The sequence below is a fragment of the Pelodiscus sinensis genome, chromosome 1, assembly GCF_049634645.1.
Source record: "Pelodiscus sinensis isolate JC-2024 chromosome 1, ASM4963464v1, whole genome shotgun sequence".
Classification (NCBI taxonomy): domain Eukaryota; kingdom Metazoa; phylum Chordata; order Testudines; family Trionychidae; genus Pelodiscus; species Pelodiscus sinensis.
Genome location: NC_134711.1, coordinates 205,276,408 through 205,296,604, shown reverse-complemented (window position 1 = coordinate 205,296,604; position 20,197 = coordinate 205,276,408). Strand labels below are relative to the sequence as shown.

Sequence of the window (20,197 nt, the reverse complement as noted above, 5' to 3'; positions counted from 1 at the left end):
GACAGGGCCATGCAAGGCTGTTTGGGGAGGCATAGTTTTCCGCTGCCTTTGCTACCCAGCGCCCATGTGGAGGAGTGTGAGGGTTTTCAGGGTGCATTCTACATTTAGGTGCGTATCCCAGCTCATGCAGATGTAGTCAGAGGCTACACACCAGAATCTAGGGGGACCCAGGCTAGTAGATTTTGTGAGCCCCCACCTCAGGCTTTGGGGTGGGGCCAAAAATGAGGGGTTCAGTGTGTGGGATGGGGTTGCTGGGAATCAGGCTGGGGGCTGGATGGATGGGGATGCAGGAGAAAAGTGGGGGTGCAGGGTTTGGGAGGGAGGTAGGATGCGGTAGAAGGCTTTGGGTTGTGGGATCAGGGAGGGTGTTAGGGTGCAGAAGCAGGCTGGTGCTGTGGAGTCTGGGCAATGCTGGTGCAGGGTCCACACTGCTGGGGGGGGGGGGGAAGCCCCAAGCCTCAGGGCCCAGATCCAGGCAAGCTTGGGGGTCAAATCCAGCCCCCAGGCATTTAGATTCCCCACCTCTGGTCTACAAGGATGTGGGTGGCCTCTTAGGCTAGCACAATCCCATCCGGCTCCTGGTGGCTAGCTCAGGCTGCAGCAGACACGCTGCTAGTTTTAGGTGCTAGCTTGAGTAGAGTGAGCATGTAGCATGTAGAGTGCTTACCAAAGGCTCTTGCAGTCAGGATGTATTAGTGGCTAGTCAATGACAGCAGACAATTAAGCAGAGCAGTTTGGCGAATAAAGGCCGACTTGACAAACTGCATTTCTGTTTTGTCCTTGTTATTTTTTTCAATACAGAACACAATCCAATAGGGAGCACACTTTAAATCATGTCAGCATTGGCTTATCTCTTACCTCTGAACTGGCACAGCATGAGAAAGAGGAGAATTTTAGAGTTTGTGAAGACAGTGAGCCAGAATGTGAGGGCTGGCAGAAGAAAACATGCCTTATTTTTTCCTACTGGAGGATTGGAGGGTCTGAAGAGACTGTAGACTCAGGATTGGTCTACACTAGAAAATGATATTGATCCAGCTCCATCCCTCGCACTCCTGAGCAATGTGGTTAAACCAACTTAAGTCCCAGTGTAGATAGTGCTAGGCTGACGGAAGAATTCTTCCATGGAATTAGCTACTCCAGCTTTCGGGCAGGTGGATTACCTATGCTGACAAGAGAACCCCTGCTATTGGCATAGATAGCTTCTCCAGGGAAGCCCTACAGCAGCTCCGCCTATGTAACGTTTCAGTTGTGTATAAGCGCTCAGCTGAATTACCGAGCAAGCGTAAGAAAGCACATGTCAGTGCATGGCTCGTCACAACTCAGCTGGCATCTGATTGGATGTTGCAATTGTTACCACTTCCAGATTGGAATCTTCAGTCTGTTTGACGTAAGGATTTAAAACTGAAGCTTGTGGAAGTTGTTGGTGCAGTCAGAGCAATGAGTTTAGAGAAATTAAACAATCTTTTCCTACTGCCCAGCATTTTGTGGGGTCCATTACAAAATGCTTGGCCAAAAGGTTTGTAGGGCTCAGAAAAAAGCTGAGACATTTACACAGATAACGAGAACATCTGCAGGTCTGACATGCTTGTTTCATTTAGCATTAGATGGGAGCTCTCGTACTTGAGGTTAAGACTAATTGATGGGGTTAGAAAGAAATGCCCCAATTAGGCAGTTTATTCTACAGTTGTCTACTGTGTAGTTTCTGGTCCGGATGCATGCAGTGCTGAGAGCCTACAGTGATGGAAGAGCAGAAGTTAGATGGGCTACCACTTTGGCCTGACAGCATTTCCAGATATCGTCTGTAACACAACACAGCTGCAGTATTTCCTGTAAAAGCCTAACTTCTTGGATTTCATGGCATTATGTACAGCTGCTGTCTGGAGTGCCTTGCTTAGTTATTATTCACACTTAATCTCCTAGTCATGTTCACAGTGAGTAACTGTTGGCAGCTATGCAACTTCAACAGCCAAGAGAGGGAGGCAAATGCCCTGACTGGGTAAGTCCTTGTTAAGAGCCTTTTCTCAGATTATGATTTATCATATATAACAAAAGGATATCAACAACTCAACTGAAAATGCTGGACACATTCCACAGCTAGGTGACAGCGGTCTTACCTGTGCTCCCATCCTCAGCTTCCTTACATACCCTTCCCAGCCATTTGATACATAGGGAACCCTTTGGCTTAACCCTTTCTAGACTGCTGCTTTACCTGTTCCTAGTGGTTGTTCTGTAGACTTGCGATGATGCAGACGTCTGCATGAAACAGAATGGCTAATGAAAAAAGGAATTATGTTGCAGTGCTGTCCTGCTTACACAAGACTGTCACAGCATATGGCTGTGGGCCTGCTCACTGCTATTTCTGTCAAACTTCAGGGCAGCTTGGAGGCTCAAGCTTCTTTTTTTAATGAATCTACATTTATTAATCAATCATTCAGTGATATAACTGTGCGGTAGGCTTTCTAGTACACATACAAAGCAAGGCTTTTGCCTTACATCTAAGCTCACACAGAATGTGTTCAGTGATGCTGGTTGGGAATGGAAGACAAAGGCTATGCAGATAAGATGCGTTTCATTCAAAAATCCAATGACTAAAAATAAAATTTTGCTGAAAACCAGATCAGGTTTGTTCCAATGGTTCTCTCCCCCCGCCCCCTGTGTACTCAGTGCCTAGCTAACTGGGAATCCCTGACTGGGTCCCTCCAGCACTAAATATTTGCAGACCAGACTGAATTCAAGTTAGGAACAGGCGTTTCATGCTGCTCTAGGAAAGGCCAAGGAGGAAGTAGACTTGTTTATGGTATTTAGTGGGAAAAGGAAAACTCAGGCTGAATGGCAGGAAAAGTACCTAATGAGATCAATTAGAGTCTGAAATTCTGAGCCAGGGATTCAGAAGACTATAATGGCAGATGAACTCAGGCAACCTAAGTAAATTGCTGTGCAGCAGGGCAACATCATTTACTAGTTTAACATCTAGGGCTTGGATCGACCAGCCTGAACGCAGGGGCCTCCCTTTGGCTAGACTGCACATACATTCCAGTTTATGCATCTTATTAAAGCCTTTGTCCATTGTTCCATTTTGACACACAGAGTTAATGATCAGCAAAGACAGTTTTTGTTTTATTGAATCAAGGCAAATGTTCCTTGCCGAAAGGCCATGCTAAGGCATCTGCTGAAAAACCAGCAAAAGCAGGAGTTTTACAAGTTGGTGTTTGGTGTAAAAACATTCAGACGCTGCAAACTAATTACTGCGTGTGTCCTGTCCGTGGCAAGCAGAACAGAGAGCAGGACTAGACATTACTTGCCAATGGAGAAACTAAATATAGTCAGCAAACTTCTGAGGAGAGACGCAGCTCCCTCTAACATCAGCGGGGAATTGTGCATGCTCAGCATCCACGAGGAGCTGGTCCTATGAAAAGGGAAATAAGACTTTGTTAACTGTTATACGGAGGGTTAGCAGTTTTCCTGTTGCACTAGATGTCATTCTGCCAACTTCAGTGCTGTTCCAACTGAGTTATCAAAGTCACATGAGAAAGGCTCATGTCCCAATCTGGTCTTTCCAGCTTTTGAATATACTGACCAGTACATTCCCAGAGCAATTTATACCTTGACCAGAAATGAATGCAACGAAGCACTGTGCAGTCCAGCACTTCTTACTTCTTTGAGTGGCAAAGAGAGTGCGAGAATCCGTCCTTTGCCAAGTGTTGCTAATCAATAAGCCTTCATTGAAGGCTTGACAGTGGGTTCCTGGCCTTGGTGAAGTAGGTTGTCAGGATGCTGGCTTCACTGTTGCTCCAGTTGGGGAGGGGGAGGGAAAGACGAGCATGGTCGCTCCTTCCTGCTTGCAGCCAGGATAGTGTTTGGAATGGAAGATGGACAACTACTGGGAGAGAAAATGAGAGAATCCTGTTAAACTTTACATAGCTCCATTGACCCAAATCTTCCAGTGACATTGGTGTAGATTCAAAGAATTTCCATCTTGTCTATAGCCCTGTCTAAGCAAGAAGGTAAAGGTGGTTTTGTTTTTCAGCTGAGTTATCCTAAAATGTCTGGGGCACTAACACAGACACCATTAGACACCTTCTTGAACCCTCTATAGCCTAGAGCAGTAGTTCTTGAACTTTAGCAACTCGAGGACCCCCATTTTGAATTAAAACGTGTATGCACTAAGATGAATATGAAGCTCGAAACCCAAAGCCTTCAAAGATTTATTTGTTAGCTTAATCTGATGTACTATCAGGCATCCTACTGAAGTCAATGTCAGTGTGTTAAGAAAGCCTTTGCCGGTGTTTGGCCTAATACTTCTTTCTGAGGTGTTTGGTGCAAAAACATTCGGATGTTTTCCTACACTGAACATGTGTAATATAACCGGGTCTGGGAGCACCACTGAGAGGGCCAAATCAGGGTGAATTGCTTAGAAATAAGGCTACTTACAGCCCAAGTCTGGGGTCCATCCTCTATCACAACAAACACTTCAGCTGCCACTCTGGCCAGCAAGAAGTCACACAAGCAATCCCCTTAGACCAGGGGAGGGCTAAAGGGCCTCTGCAGGCTGGATCTGGCCCCCCAAGTGAGTTGATCTGGCCCACGGAGGTCCTGCCGCTCCCCCACCCCCAGGCCAATCAGGGCCTAAGGACAGGGAGCACACGGCGCTTAGAGTCAACCCTAGTGTTATGAATATAATCTACTCATAACATCACATACAAAAATCATACAGGCATATGAATACTATAAACATAATGGCTGTGTCTACACTGGCATGAATTTCTGGAAATGCTTAAAACGGAATACTATTCCGTTTTCAGTTTTTCTGGAAAAGGAGCGTCTACATTGGCAGGCTGCTTTTCCGGAAAAGCCCTTTTTCTGGAAAAGCGTCTGTGGCCAATGTAGACGCGCTTTTCCGGAAAAGAGCCCCGATCGCCGAAAAGACTACTGGGCTGTCTACACTGGCCCTTTTCTGGAACAATGTTCCGGAATAAGGACTTATGCCTGAGCGGGAGCAGAATAGTTTTTCCAGAATAGCAGCTGATTTTGTACAGTAGAGCATCATTGCTTTTCCGGAAATTCAAGGGCCAGTGTAGACAGCTCGCAGCTTATTCCGGAAAAGCGGCTGATTTTCCGGAATAAGTGGCCCAGTGTAGACACAGCCAATCAGCAGAGCGTAAGCTTACAACAGACATCTCACTAGGCCCACTGCCAAGAATTTGGGGCAAACACATACAGTGAGTGCAACAATGATCTGCATGTTCATATTAAAATGCCAATTAGTTCACAACATGTTACACTTATTAAATAAAATGTGTCTTTTTTCTTTGTGCAGGCCTTGATTTAACAGGTATGTTCCTCTTTGCCATCTTGACTCTAATGACACTATTAGCCAACCTGGTGTTTGTAGAGGAAGTGTTCTATATCTACAGGAAAACCACCGCATCTAAAAGGACGATTCTTATTTGGATAAATGCAGCAGCTCCGGTAAGCGGGGAAGAAAGACATTCAATCAAATATTGAAAGACTATTTCTCTAAAGATGCTGTAGTTAACACACAAATCTCTTTTATCTCTGCCATCCTCCTGTCTTCCGTCCAGGTGATAGCTACTACATCATGCATTGGGATGTGGATTCCTCGCTCAACAATGTTTACAGATTTCACTGCAGCAGTGTATGTATTCTTGTTTCTCTGCACCCTGAATTTCCTGCCTTTAAACAGCCTCTAGCACTAGGTAAACATAGTCATTTTGTAAATTTAATAATGGGTTTTTAGTTTGACATGAAATCTCTTGGCAGCTGGCTTAGCAAGGAGGGAAAATAATAATAATACAAAAATCTAATTTCCAGTACTGCAGCCCCTTTTGTGAGGGAACTGCAGAATGAAAGAATGTAATTGATCTCTTTGATTGGCAGCAGCCTTGAAGTAGTAGAGTTTTTCCTTTCTCTCTCTCAATGCCATGTACAATGAGACTCTGACCTATGACTTTTCACTGTGCTTTTATTAATGATGAATCTTTTATTAATGATGGCAAGTGAACTTTCAGTGAGTATATCAGTGTTCCACATATGTCCAGATAAACACTCTGTGTGAAGGTTTGACAGCTCTGACATGTCAATGGGAAGATGAAGAATTGAGGTCTCTGCTTCTTAGAGGTGATGGTGCACCTCCCTAACTTTGAAGCAGAGGCTGAAAGATTGAAAGCTATAGTATGGAGTTTTCAAAGCTCTCCAGGTGATTTAGGAACATAAGTTCAATTGGCAAGTCAATAGGAATTGTGTTCCTAACTCATATAAATGTTTTTTGCAAATTTCCCCTTTATCTCCTCATTAATTTTTGGCTGCATTTACTAAGAGACCGAGATGGAATAATACAATGTGGAGCATGGGGCATAAGGGATCAGTTGGAAAAGGCTTTCCTTGTCGACCAATCCCTGTCTAGACTGCCACTTTTTGCCAGCAAATTGCCGCATCGGCAAAAAGTGGTGGCCATTTTTATTCTAATGAAGCGCAGGATATTTAAATCCCTGCTTCGTTAGCAATTTTGGTATGTCTAATTTACATCCCTCTGGTGACAGAGGGATGTAGTCTAGACATACCCTAACATACTACAGGATTACTTGTTGTTTTTAAAATGACAGACTAATATGGCTACCCCCTGAAAGTTTCAAATATGACTGTATTGGTGAGATCTCGGCCAACTAGTAGAAGAATATTACAAAAAAGCAGAAGCAGCATAACCAAATAGATTGAACAGTAGGGTGGGAGCAAGGAACTCCTGCGTTGTAATGCTGATTCGACCATTAACATGGTATGTGGCCTTAGACAAATCACTTAGTTGCTCCATGTCTCTGTTTCCTAATCCGTAAAATGAAAGTAATACTTAATTCACCCCACCCCTGTGAAGTATTGTGTCTATACAATTAGCACTAAATATTACTATTCATAACAGATGTTGGGAAATATCAACACTTCCAATTCCTGTAGCAGGATGGTTAAAGATACACGTGGGCACTGGGGAGAGATACAGCTTGGTGTCTCTGCTGGTGTACAAAAAGCACGTGCACTTTGGGCATGTTTAACCTGAAGTCTTTTTTTCCTCTGGTAGTTTTTTTGCCATTGTGATCCACAAGTTCTTGCTGATGATGATTAAAGAGTGTGGAGGTAAAAAGTTATTTCTCAAGCGATTTGAAAATGATCGTTTCAAGATCAGCACAGGTCCCTGCTGCTGCTATTGCCTTTGTCTCCCTTACGTACGCATCACTAGGTGAGTTGTGCTTTTGGGGTGGTGTCAGAAACCAACAAATTAGCAGAGCCACATGTATGATACTGGCTCTTTGTGTTTCAGAGAAAACTTGTACCCACTGTGAATCTCCTGCTTTAGAGTTGCCAGGTGTCCGGTTTTCTACCGGACAGTCTGGTATTTGCACCGTCGGTCTGCTAGAAAAATTCAGAAAATACCGGACATGTGCAATGTGTCCAGTATTTTCTGAATTTCCGGCGGGGCGCCGGACTGAAGCTTGGCGAGGGCTGGGGAGCGACTGGGAGACGGGGCGTGATTGGTGCTGGGAGCCTGTGGTCGCGTGCAAAAGCTGAGTGGGGTGGGGACTGGGACTCCCAGCCCCACCCGGCTTCTGCTCGCAACTAAAGGGAGCGCCTGCCGGGGGTGCAGCCCCTTGGACTACAGCTGTAGCCAGTGGTTGCACCCCCTCCTCCCACCAGGTCTGCTTCCCGCCCACTTCGGCCCCCCCCTCCTCTTGGCCAGCGCCACGGCCCTCAACCCCCCCCCAGCTCTGATTCCCGGCCCTCCCCTTCCTCCCGGCCAGCCCCGCAGCCCCTGACTCCACTCAGCTCTGCTTCCCGCCCCCCCCCTCCCATCCCTGCCCCTTCCTCCTGGCTGGCCCCCGGACACCCCTCCCCCCCTGCCAGCTCTGGTTCCCGCCCCCCTCCCGGCCATACCTGTTCCCCTCCTGGCCGGTCCCTCCCCCCCACTCAGGTGTGTCCGTTTTTTTGGCGAAGTCTACCTGGTAACCCTACCTGCTGTCTGTATTAAATTGTATTATCATTATGGGCCTACATTGAGGCAGGCAAAATACAACCATTATCTAGCCCCCCAAACCACCAGATCTGGCCTGCGGACCAACGGGAGCCTGGGGCAGGCACCCTGCCTGCTGTGTCCCCGCATGCCGCTCGAAGCAGCCAGCTGCAGGGGCCAGGTGTGTTTCTATGCCCCGTGCAACCCAAGGAAGGCTTCATTGGCCATTGGGAGCTGCCTGGGCTGTGCTGGTGCAGGCAGCACGTAGAGGGCCCCCCAAAGGGCACATGGTGCAGAGACATATGTGGCCCCTGCAACTGTGGTGGGCTCCTTCTCATCGGTACCTGGGGTTTGAAGGCCCTTGGTTTCTACTTACACTTGAGTTCTCTAAACTTCTCCAGGAGAAAGGATGGCTTCCTGAAAATTTCAGCCTTCTCTGGCTCCCCGTGTAGGTGTCTCTTGGTTGGTTGAACATAGCTTATTTTTTTAATAACGAATAAGGATGATAGATAAGACAGGCTAGTGCAAATAAGAGTGATAAGGGTCAGCACAGGGAAAGGGAAGGGATAGTAGCAGGTTTCTATCTGCTAGAAATTGATCTTTTCACACAATTCTCCAAGTGCTTGAAAGGGCTAATCAGGTGACCTGTCTCCGCCCATTTCACACTTGTTTGTACCGTTTATAGTTCTGTAATTATTTGCGGAAGTAAAATTACCACGGTAATGATGTAATTATGGCTGTATTAATTGAGCAATTATAACAAATCAAGGTTCATTAGTATATCACATTACACATTAAAATGGCAGCTGGCTGGCTGCTGAGACTTCATTAGATAGGGTGGCTGAGGGGCTATAGGCACAACAGTGAAGACTGGAATAATGACAAAAAGTGAGAACTGGGAAATAGATGAGGTTGACAAAGCAGAGGGGAGCAGTACCTGGACCTTCCCCCGAGTGCACTTAGATAGCTCCGACATTTCAGCGTTCATGTATCTCAGTGGCAAGTGTATTCCCCTCCCCTGCGCCCTTTCCTTATGCTATTTTTAAACAAACATTACATCTGAAGGCTGTTTTTGGGTCTCTGATTATGACACTTAAAGAGAATGAAGTATGCACCAGCTGCCCTGATGGGGCAAGGCAGGGAAGTGATGAAAGGTGGATGAGTTTCTCTGGCCTAGAAGGATAGAGTGGAGGAAGAGTGGATGGCGGCAACTGAACAGTGCTCATGGGGGAATACTCTGAAAAAATGCTGATCCTCTCTCCTAAGCCTTCAAAGCCTCTACTTTCTTGGACTTCCACAAGATTAGGGATTAGCTAATTAGAAAGAAGTCACCCTATGTGACCTGGTCTCTGTAGGCAAGCATAGAAGATCTGTGGTAACTTGCCATTAACTGTAATGCTCATAGTGAAGCACTAATTTGTCCACTGTAGCAGAAGGTTGGGATAGTTTAGCTGCAGTGTGGGAGTTAATGGCATATTTCAGGTATTAGCTATTCTGCTGTGGGCTCCTTAGTAGATGCTAATCTAGTACCTCACTTTTACATCATGCTGTTAGCTATTTAACTGCTGCTGGAGAGTCAGCTCTGGAGAAAATCATTATTCTGTGCCCGTTCTGCTAAATTAGTGTCTACATCTTTCAATGTGATAGGAAACATTCGAAAATTTGGGACAAGCTATTTAGGTGCTGGAAGAAGTTCCTTGCCAGACTGCAGCCATGTACAGGACCCATGGAACATTTGGTGCTTCTACTATTGAACAATATCTAGTGAAGTTTTGTTAAACTTTATTAACAAGGTATTGACCAGCGGTGGTTTTTTGATTGTCAGACGAAACCTATTTCTCTTGAAGTTGGGGACCTTTCAATTGGCTTTCCTTCGACCTGTGCTAATGTTTCTGTCAATAGTGCTTTGGACCAATGGGAACTACAGCCTTTCTGATGTAAGTAAATATTTCTTATCAGCCATTGCTCACCAAGCTTGTACATTTTGGTTTGACAGGCAAGGTTTATGTACAAGCCAGCATCCTATAAACAGCAAACCCAGTTCATCATTCCATAACATATTGTGCTGCCATGTATATTTGTGTGAACTCAGTGTAAAGTGAGTAAATGACTCCTAGCTCAGAATGGTAGTGTGGTACTTTCACCTTGCGCTTCTGCTGACTGTTATGGAACAAGATAACACTCACAACAGGTTCAGGTACAGCTGAAGGAGTGTCAGGCTTTATTCCAAGAACATGGCACCTTGCCGGTGAGGAGCCAGGGAGCTGAGGCATTCAGCAGCCACAGGCTAGCACTCGAGTTCCCGTTTAGCTGTCATGGATGGCTTCAATCAAGGTCAGGTGCTGGGTGCTGTACCAACACATAGCGAGAGATGGTGCCCACCTGGAAGAGTTCACAATCTATATGGACAAGACAGAGTAGGGTGAGAGGGGAAACTGAGGCACAGTAAGGGGAAATGACTTGTTCATGATCACATAGCAAGTTATCGGCAGATTCAGGAATAGAACCCAGGTTTTCTAGCTCATGTTCCAGCTTTGCTCACTAGACGGCACTGTCTTTCAAGGACTATTTTTTTTTCATGAAACTTCACTGAAAAATTTATTAAAAAAAAAGGAAAATGGAAAAAAAGTCTTTGTGAAACAGTCTCTGTGTGTAAAAAGTCCTCTGAGCAGTTTCCAGTGCAAATCCCAGCAGCCACTACTGTTGATAGCATCTTTCGTAAAAATAGAAACAAGCTTTTTATCTCTTCACAGTTGCCAACTCTTATCCAAATACCTGTTTAATTTGCTTTCTCAGTTAAGTCCTAATGGAGCTGCAATATGGATTAACTGCTTTGTCGGTGTCCTTACAATCATTGCTCTATGGCCAATTGGAATCATGTTTCAACAAGTTCGAGTTCTCCTTAACTGCAAGAAGATCATCCCTAAGTTTGTACTTTATGAGGTGAGAATCTTCACATTTCAGTTCAGAATTGGCATTGCTGCTAATATAGAATAAATCTAGTCCTGGACAGAATTTTCTGTGTGGTTTATTGCTGCTGAATTCAAAAACTGTAATTTAAGATTTACTATACAAAGGTTAAAGTCATAGTTTCTCTTTGAAGTGTTGTTCTCATCTGTGGTTCATGCTCAACTTGTGCTAACTTGCACCTGGTCTTTGTATAATTCTTGAAAACTGAGAAATATTTATAATCCATCTTCCTCGGGCTGAGCTTGCTTTTCTCAGCATAAAGGAAGCCTCACAGATGGTGTATCCTGTGCTACAACGTTACAATTTGAAGTTTACTTTAAAAGAAGGGAGGGGATTCTTGTTTGAATTGTTGCAACATGCTGCTGTTTTTGTTATGTTCGTTATTTTTCTTGGCCAGTTTACAAATAAGAATAAGACAATAATAAAAATGTTGGCAGGAAACCACTGAAAATAGAATCTAGTGCTATATGGTCTGGATTTAATTCCATCCATTTTCTATATTAAAGAAATCCATGAAAGGTACCTCCAGCCTCAAAAAAGGATTGAGGCAGGATCCTCTTATTCAGCCCTTCCATCTGTGTTAGGTGTTAGCGGGCAGTGTAAAACCCTGGTGTAAATACAAAGGTAAGAACTATAAACCATGGCTCACAGCTGAGCAGTTTACTGCACTAAGTTGCTCTAGGGCAAGTCCCAATAAGTTGTAACTTTAATGCCTCGCGGCCAAAATGGAGTCTGCTCTGCTGGCAGCTCTGGCCAAGAAAGGGTATGTGCAGGGGTGCAGCAGGGAAACTCCCTTCCACTCCATGGGAAACCCCCCCCCCCATAACCATATACACACCGGCAGGTACAATGAATAGAGGACAGGGAGGTATTTATTTACAGAGGGATGAATGGAGAAAAACAAGAAGAGGGAATATAGTGGGAGCAGTAAAACAGGGTTACATCCACCACTGGGTCCCACTGGCCCAGCGGTGCCACAGTGTGAAAGAGCAGAGAAGACGGTCTGGTCTACACTCCCCTTATTTGAAATAATAAGCGGCACGTCCACACTACCAAGCCCGTTATTTCAAAATAAAGGGCTGGTTATTTCGAAATAACATCTCCTGCTTTCCATGAGGAATACCACTTATTTTGAAATAGCCTGAGTGTGGATGCTCAGCTGCTGCTTTTTCAAATGAATTGGCCTCCAGAGGCCTCTCACAGCTGCACTTCTGGCCATATTTGGTGTCTCCAATGCTCCCCTTCTCCTGCAGAGCTTTTACAGCCGCAGGCAGATGGCAAAGGGCATGTGGCACGAGGAGAGCTTTGCCGGCCCCGTGCCACACAGGACCCATCGCAGGAGCTATGGATGATTCCAGCGCTCTTTCTGCACCCCTATGGCTGCCAGCAAAGGGCACCAGCCTGGACTGGTGCAGAGATCTTGGACCTTATCGAACTCTGGGGAGAGGAGACCCACTTCCAGGATCCCCACACCCGGAGGAGAAATGCGGATGTCTACATATGGCCACCAGCCTGGCTGAAAAAGGACACACATAGACCCTTGACCAGGTCCGCATGAAAATAAAAAAGCTCTGGCAGTCGTACAGCAAGGCCAGCGAGAGGAGTGGATGCTCTGGAATGGCTCCTCACACCCATGAGGGCGGGGTTGTGGAGGAGGAGGAGCAGGCCAGCCAGGCCACCATGCCTGCCAGCCAGAAGCTGCTTCTCATGCTGGAGCCAGCCACCCCCTCCGCCCTCCCCGGATGTCTCCCCGGACTCAGACAATCCTGGTGAAGGCATGTCAGGTGAGTTCCATAACTTTCACTATATACGGGCAGGGGCAGGGGTGGGCTGTGAGAGGCTGTGCTCTCCTCTCTTGGCCTTCTTGGCCGGGGGGGTCGCAGAACAGCCTGTGCACATGGGTGCACATGAAGAGCCAGGCCGGAGCACTCAGCCCTATGACGCTCTCACACAGGAACCCCTCGCTCCTTCTCACAAGGTTCCTGCACAGGCCTGCCTTACTCTGGCCTCTGTGGTGGGACACCTTCCTACGACAAGCCACCCCTAAGGAGGCTGGAGTCATGGAAACACACAACAGTCATGCCTGCACTCGGGTAGCTTCTGCTGCCAGTCAAGTGCAGTGATGCAAAGGAGACTGATCCTCTGCATGGGAACCTGCCAGGGGGAGGAAGAGGAGGGAACCCCAGTAGCACTCTCTCCAGCAAGCCATCTCTGCTGCTCACACACCCTTCCCTCAACGCCCCTTCCCCCCTTCTCCACCGGCCAGGGATAGAAGTTCTCTCCCTGTGGGATGCCGCTGCTGCTGGACCTGGCACATCCTGGGCACAGAAGGAAGCTGAGCTGCCCCATCCCTGCTCCTGGCCTGGCTGGCACCTTCCCATGCCTGCTTGTCTCTGGGCCGTGGGTGTAGCGAGGCTTCCCTCGGACATCCGTGCTCCTGCAGAAAAGTACCCACTGTCTAGGCAACAGATGACCTTGCTCGAAGCACGTCGCCATCATCTGAACCAAGACCTTTGGTGTCGGCGCAGATTAGGGCTGGGCTTCACACACAGTGTCTCCTGGGATGACTGCCCTTGTTACTTTTTTTCACAGCTGGGCCAGCTGCGAGCTTGGTGCACCCCCCACCTTCCACGCCATCTTTCTGACTTCACGGGATCCGCGGGAGGAAGTGAACACGGGAAGACCTCGTGAGGGACCAGCTGGCTGGCCTCCTGTCCCTCATCGGGGGTTTGACGGGGCGTGCCAGGAGTGGGCCACTGACTGGGAGGAGCGCTAGGATGACTGGGAGCAGCAGAGGGCCTTCTGGGACCAGCTGGCTTGCCAGCATAAGGCCATTTGCTCTTCCATAACCTCTGTGATGGCGCGAATGGCCATGTGCATGGAGCAGGCCACCAGCCACCTCCCTGGCCCCCCAAATCCCCACACACAGTCCCCCCGTTGGCTTCCCCTCCTAGCCCCCTCAGGGGCCACTGGGGCCCCTGATCACATTTCAGAGGGACCTCTCAGGCAGCTGAAGCCTGCTGAGCTACCTAAGGCAGGTGTCAGTCCCAGCCCCATCCCAGAACCTCCTTCCCTTTCCTCCCCCCTCACCCATTCCAGATTCTTTCCCCAGTCCCTCCCCTGTTGCATATCCCCCAAATAAACAAAGAGAGTTGTTTTTTCAAACAAAAAAGACTTTTTTTATGTGATATGCATGGGAGGGGAAAGGTGGGAAGGCAGGGCAGGGGAAGGGAGGAGTGGGGGAGAAAAGGCACACAGGGGCAATGCAGGGACCCCTTGTGGCATTGGTGTCCAGCTGCTTGTATGCCATGGCCAGCTGATTAGCCTCTGCCCTCCACCCTGGCAGGAAAGTCTCCCCCTTGTTCTCACACAGGTTGTGGACCATGCAATATGCTGGCACCACGTAGGGGATGTTGCACTCACTAAGGTCCAGGTGGGTGAGGAGACTCCTGAACCTTCCCTTTAGGTGGCCAAAGGCACACACCATCACCATGCGGCACCTACTGAGCCTGTCATTGAAGTTGTCCTTGATGGGATCCAGGTTGCCCGTGTAGGACTTCATAAGCCAGGGGAGCAAGGGGTAGGCTGCATCACTGGGGATGCATATGGGCATGTCCACGTCCCAGACCATGGTGATGCAGTCAGGGGGAAAAGTGCTGGTGTACGCCTTCAGGAACAGGCTTGATTTCTGAAAGGTGCAGGTGTCACGCACCTCCCTGACCAGCAGATGTTAATGTCCATGAACTGTCCCTTGTGATCCACCAGGGCCTGCAACACCACAGAGAAGTACCCCTTCCTGTTTATATAGTCTGAGGCATGGTGGTTGGGGGCCAGGATGGGGATGTGCGTGCCGTCTATGGCCCCTACTGCAGTTGGGGAAGCCCATAGTGGCAAAGCCGTCCACGATGGAGTCGACATTCCCCAGAGTGATGACCCTCCACTGCAATATGGTGTTGATGGCCTTGACCACCTGCAGGAGCATGACCCTGACCATGGATTTTCCCACACCGAACTGGTTCCCTATTGAGCAGTAGCTGTCCAGTGTGGCAAGCTTCCACAGGGGGACGGCGACACGCTTCTGCAGGGGAATGGCAGGTTGCCGTTGAGTGTCCTGTCATCTGAGGGCAGAAGCGAGCCACTCGCAGAGCTCCAGGAAAGTGGCCTTCTACATGCAGAAGTTCTTCAGCCACTGCTGGTCATCCCATTGCTGCGGGACGATGCAGGCCCACCAGTCAGAACTGGTCTCCTTCTACCAGACGCAGAGTTCCATAGTGTGCAGGGGATTGAGGATCATTTGCTGCAGCAGGAGCGCCAGGGCTTGGGTGAAGGAGTCCTCTGGCTGAAGCTGGTCGTCGTGTCCTGAAGCAGCACGTGGGCAGTTTGAACGAACTGCGCCATGAGGGGCAGCATGATGCCTGTGAGCACTGTTTTGCAGCAGCTCCGGCTCCACGTTGGAAGTTCTGTGCAAGGTCAACCAGAGCACGCGGTATGAATTTGGTGTCCTGCAAGGGGCTAGGTAGTGGTGGAGTGATGTGTGAGACACGGCTGCAGAGAGGAGCCCCTGTAAGCATGTCTCTTAGCTAGCATCAGCAAGCAGGAAGCATCCGTCCTCGTGGTGCCCTCCCTGGAGTGCTTCCAGGGGCTTTAAATCTGATACAGGCTCCAATCAGTGTGGACATGCTATTCTGAAATTATTCTGAGCTATTTCGATGGTGCCGTACAGTGTGGACATGCTACTTCAAAATTATTATTTCGGGAGTTATTATTTTGAATAATTTCCTAGTGTAGACATGCCCTAATGGATTTATTTGGATGTAAGCTTTTGTGGATAAAAAACACTTTGTGACCTGCATTCCTCATTTTTTCAGGCTAGTGAGTGGTTCTTTATATGTGCCCTCTAAATATTTCAAATGCCCACCGAAATATATGGCTAAGGCCAGCAGACTAAGCATGTGTCACACTTTAAAGCACTGTTGATTCTTAGATCACATTCGCATTTGTTTAAAAACATTCCTTTATCGGGTGAGCCGTTATTCTGATAACTTGGCTCTAAAATCTGTTCTGCATGACCAGAGCTGGCCTTCATATCTGATCCTACTCTGTTTTCTTTCAGTAGTCAGACTTGTAGATTTAGACTTGCAGGTGTTGCCTTCACCAAAAGATTTATTTTGCAGGAGAGATAGGTTCAGGGTAGGAGATGAGGAGAGGAGATAATCAACGTGAAAGAGGAGTTTATATTCTTCATGAAAGCAAAATCACTGCTGAAATACAGCCTCTCTGTGCCACTGAAGCATTAATCTCCTTTTCTTTGTTTCTTTTCACAGTTTGTCCTCATTTTGAGCCAACTACAGGCAGCCATCATCAACATCCTGGCTTTGAAAGGAGTTATTTCCTGTGCACCACCTCTGCCTTCTCAAGCAAGAGGAGCATGTAGGTGCTTTTGGCCATAGAGCGGGATTATTTTTTAAATGGGGTTGTTTTTTAAATGGATGAAAGCCTGGAATCAGTGTAGTCAATGCTCTTGATTGTAATGTGTGTGTTGTGACATTTGGTGTTTTCCTAAACCTCTGGTTCCTGTACTCATGCAGTTACATGAACATTTCAACTCCCCCCCCCAAAAACTGTCTAGTTCTCCTGGTTGCAGATAAAAGTGGTAACAACACAGAAACCAGATGGAAAGAAAAAGAATCCAACACATATTAGGATTAAAAGCCATGAGATTTTAAAAAGTGTCTGTGTTACAGGAGAGTTCTGGGGGAACTACTGAGAAGCTATGTCTAGACTGCAGGCTTCTTTTGGAAGAAGCTTTTCTGAAAGAGATCCTCTGAAAAAACTTCTTCCGAAAGAGAGCGTCCAGACTGCTAAAGAGCATTGAAAAAGCCATCTGCTTTTTCGACAGAGAGCGTCCACACTGAATGGACACTATCTCGCACATAAGCTGTGATGACTATGGGCGGGATGGGTACCAAGGCACCTGTGTTTTTTCCTCTTTCTAAAGAACTCCCTCTTCCCCAATCCACACACGCCTTTTTCCGAAAGAGCTCTATTGGAAAAAGGCTTCTTCCTCGTAGAAAGGGGTTTACCAATGTCGGAAAAACCCCTCTGTTCTTTCAGTTTTTTTTTTGAAAGAACACAGTTGCGGTGTGGACGAGAGTTTTTTTCGGAAAAACTACAGTTTTCCAGAAAAAACCTCTGTAGTCTAGACATATCCAGAGGATCAAATTGGAGTGAATTGCTTAGAGGCAGGGCTACTTACAGCCCATGACTGGGCACACTCCATTGGAAAGTGTTAATAGGTGCCACCAACTGGTTCTTTGATCTATGGACAATTACAGGGAAAGAGTGTGGTAGGAGGAGTATGAAGCTGCTAACCAGATGCTGAGACCCATTGCATTTACTGTTGGGCCCTTACCTTGAATAGTCTATTCACAATGTGTTGTCTAGATTGGAGGAAATTTTCTTTATGGGTCTTACCCAGGAGTAAACAAAATTAAAATATTGGCTCATAGTCTATATGGATAACTTCAGATACAAAAATGACACATGCTTCCAAAAAGAATAATCACAGTCAGCAAACCAAACCTTTTCCTTGACACCTGTCGTGAAGTATTTTGTATAAGATTTGTTGCAATTACATAACATTGGTGAATATGGGGGCACCAGGGTGTTACTTAGGGGTACAGAATGTCACAATATGCCTCACAGTTTGGGGCCCCTGGTGTAGACACTTCCTACAGTGATGGGAAAAGGTTTTCTGTTCCTGAAGGTAATCTGCCTGCCTCAGTAGCCAGGTCAGTGGAAGAATTCTTCCATCAACGAGGCCGCATCTACACCAGGGGCTAAATTGGCATAGCTAGGGCACTCCAGGCCGTGAATTGTTCACACCATTGAGATCCATAGCTTTGCTGGCCTAACTTTTAAATATAGGCCACGCTTTAGACTTCACTTACGCCCATCGCCCAGCTGTGCGACCCTGAACCAGGACTCCCAGCTGCTACTTCTCCCAGAAATAGGAGTCAGTGGCAGCAGGTGCTCACAACCCCTGTCTCATCCTTGGAAGGAGCCAGGAACAAGGAGCCTTCCCCCCAAGTGTGCAAGCTAACACTTGCTAGGGAGGGGTGTGGCCCGGGCATGCAGGAGATGTGCTGATTCAACCCATCATAAGGCAACTTTTTCCTTCGGAGCTTCTGTGGAACTTTGACTGTTTAGCCTGAAAATCCTGGTCACCCTCTGCAGGGGTGAATCTCACCTGGGCTACAACAGCCACTTGCTAGCTTTGGAGGTGCTAATTCCATGGGTGCTCCAGGGCTGAAGCAACCACAGAAGGAAAACAGGGAGTGCTCAACCCCCACCAGTCAGATCTGGTTGGTGGCATCAGTGATCAGCTGTTTGGCAGCTGGGGGAGGCTCTAAAGGTTGAGCAGTGAGTGGTGGGCTGGAGAAACAGAGGAGAATTGAAGCAGAGATGGAGTGAGAACAGTGTCTTGGGGAGAGAGCAGAGCAGAGGTGGGAAGAAGTGGAGCGAGGGTGAGGCCTCAAGGGAAGGGATGGACTGGGGGCATGGCCATAGGGCAGAGCAACTTGGGGGAAAATAAAAGACAGTGCTTAATCCCCTTGGGCAAATGGGCATGAATTAAACCTACTGTTCTCTTCTTCCACAGTTCTGATATGATTGCTTTCTCTTGTCAGATATGAACCAACAGCTCCTCATAATGGAAATGTTTCTGATAACACTGATCTCAAGGGTGGTGTATAGGAAAAGATATGATGATCTGGACCTTCCAGAGTGCACTGACCAGGAAACTCAGGACAACAACCAGAACACCAAGGTCAACCTAAATGGCAAAGCTCTGGAAGATGGAATCCAAAATGTTTAGAAGATGGATGAGCAGTCTTGTGAGAGCTGGGACAATACCTGTAGCCCAGCTCAACTTGCCCATGGCAAGACTCTGACTAATATATATGCTTTACTTGAGGAGACACGCAGTGCAATATTTGTGTCCTTATACGGCAAATACCAGCTATCCAAGCTGGAACAACTTCTGGTATAAATTTGTGTGATCTGGACAGAAAGTACCAAAAAGTGGGAGGATAAACCTCCTTTATTTTCCAGAGATACAGACATGGACCAAGAGTTTTCAGTGTCCATGTAATTGCATGTAGTTGTCAGATAGTTTGAATCCTATCATCTTGTTTGAACCTTGTGGTGTAAATGCGAATTGATATGATACAGAATTGAACACATTATGGTGTTTATACAATGTGACAAGATCCATGAACCTAGCCTCACTCTCTTTTTTTATCTTTATTGTGTTTTTCTAATTTTAGGTAGCCACTGCCACAGTTGGAGCTCTCTACGTCTTCCAACACCTCAGGTGCCCACACTCTCTTTGTTCAAATCCCTCCTCAACACTCATATTTTCCACCAAGCCCACAACAGTTAACCTACCTCAGTAAATATCTCCTCACAAACCCCACAAAGCCTGCTTGTCCTGTCCACCTCAATAGTCGATACGTTCTTGGATGAGGGCTGTCACTTTTTCCTTTGTCATTTATACGAGCGGTTTTCAGCCGTTCTAGACTATGGTACCCCTTGCAGGAGTCTGATTTGTCTTGATAGCCCATGTTTCACCTCACTTGCTTATAATACTGTATATAAAAATACAAAAGTCCCAGCACACAGCACCCCTCAGCCCATACCATGCCACCCTGACTTCTGCACTGCTGCTTACTTCAGAGCTGGGAGTTTTGCCAGCAGACACAGCTCTCGCAACGAGTGTTCCATGTAAGCCATGAGTTTGGGCAGCCACTCAGGAGAGATTCACATGCTGCCCAGCCGATTAGCAGAGCACTCACAGCCGCCTAATTGACAGCATCGGTTTCTATTGGTGGTGTACCTCTGCACAAGGGTGGAATTTGGGGAGGGTAGGGTGGGCAACAGCAGTGCACTCCGGGACATGGCTAGCTTTTCATCCCGTTCCCTGGACTATCAGGGAGTGAGGAGAAAGTACTTGTATTCTGTGCATGCCTCTCACACCTGGTTGGTGAGCTCCCTTTAACACATTTTCTGACATGATGGATTTTCCTAATGTAGACAAGGCCATAGATACTTTACCACAGCAATCTGCATAGTTACTTCCATACCTGTAATCTAATACCTATCCATATGAGATGGCAGTTACAAGTATTTTCTAATTGCTGACTGTGACTT

The 20,197-nt window shown here is 47.2% G+C and overlaps 1 protein-coding gene across 1 annotated transcript in view; it reads left to right on the top strand.

The window, feature by feature from the left end:
* LOC102456751 (organic solute transporter subunit alpha-like) overlaps positions 1–19,872 on the top strand; it is a 22,074-nt gene extending 2,202 nt beyond the window's left edge. The window contains exons 3-9 of the mRNA XM_006112514.4: positions 5,318–5,469; positions 5,583–5,656; positions 7,091–7,249; positions 9,843–9,954; positions 10,814–10,960; positions 16,312–16,417; positions 18,676–19,872. Of these exons, the coding sequence (XP_006112576.1) occupies positions 5,318–5,469; positions 5,583–5,656; positions 7,091–7,249; positions 9,843–9,954; positions 10,814–10,960; positions 16,312–16,417; positions 18,676–18,863 (938 nt within the window). The 3' untranslated portion in view covers positions 18,864–19,872. The remainder of the gene's footprint in view (positions 1–5,317; positions 5,470–5,582; positions 5,657–7,090; positions 7,250–9,842; positions 9,955–10,813; positions 10,961–16,311; positions 16,418–18,675) is intronic.
* The last annotated feature ends 325 nt before the right edge of the window (positions 19,873–20,197 follow it).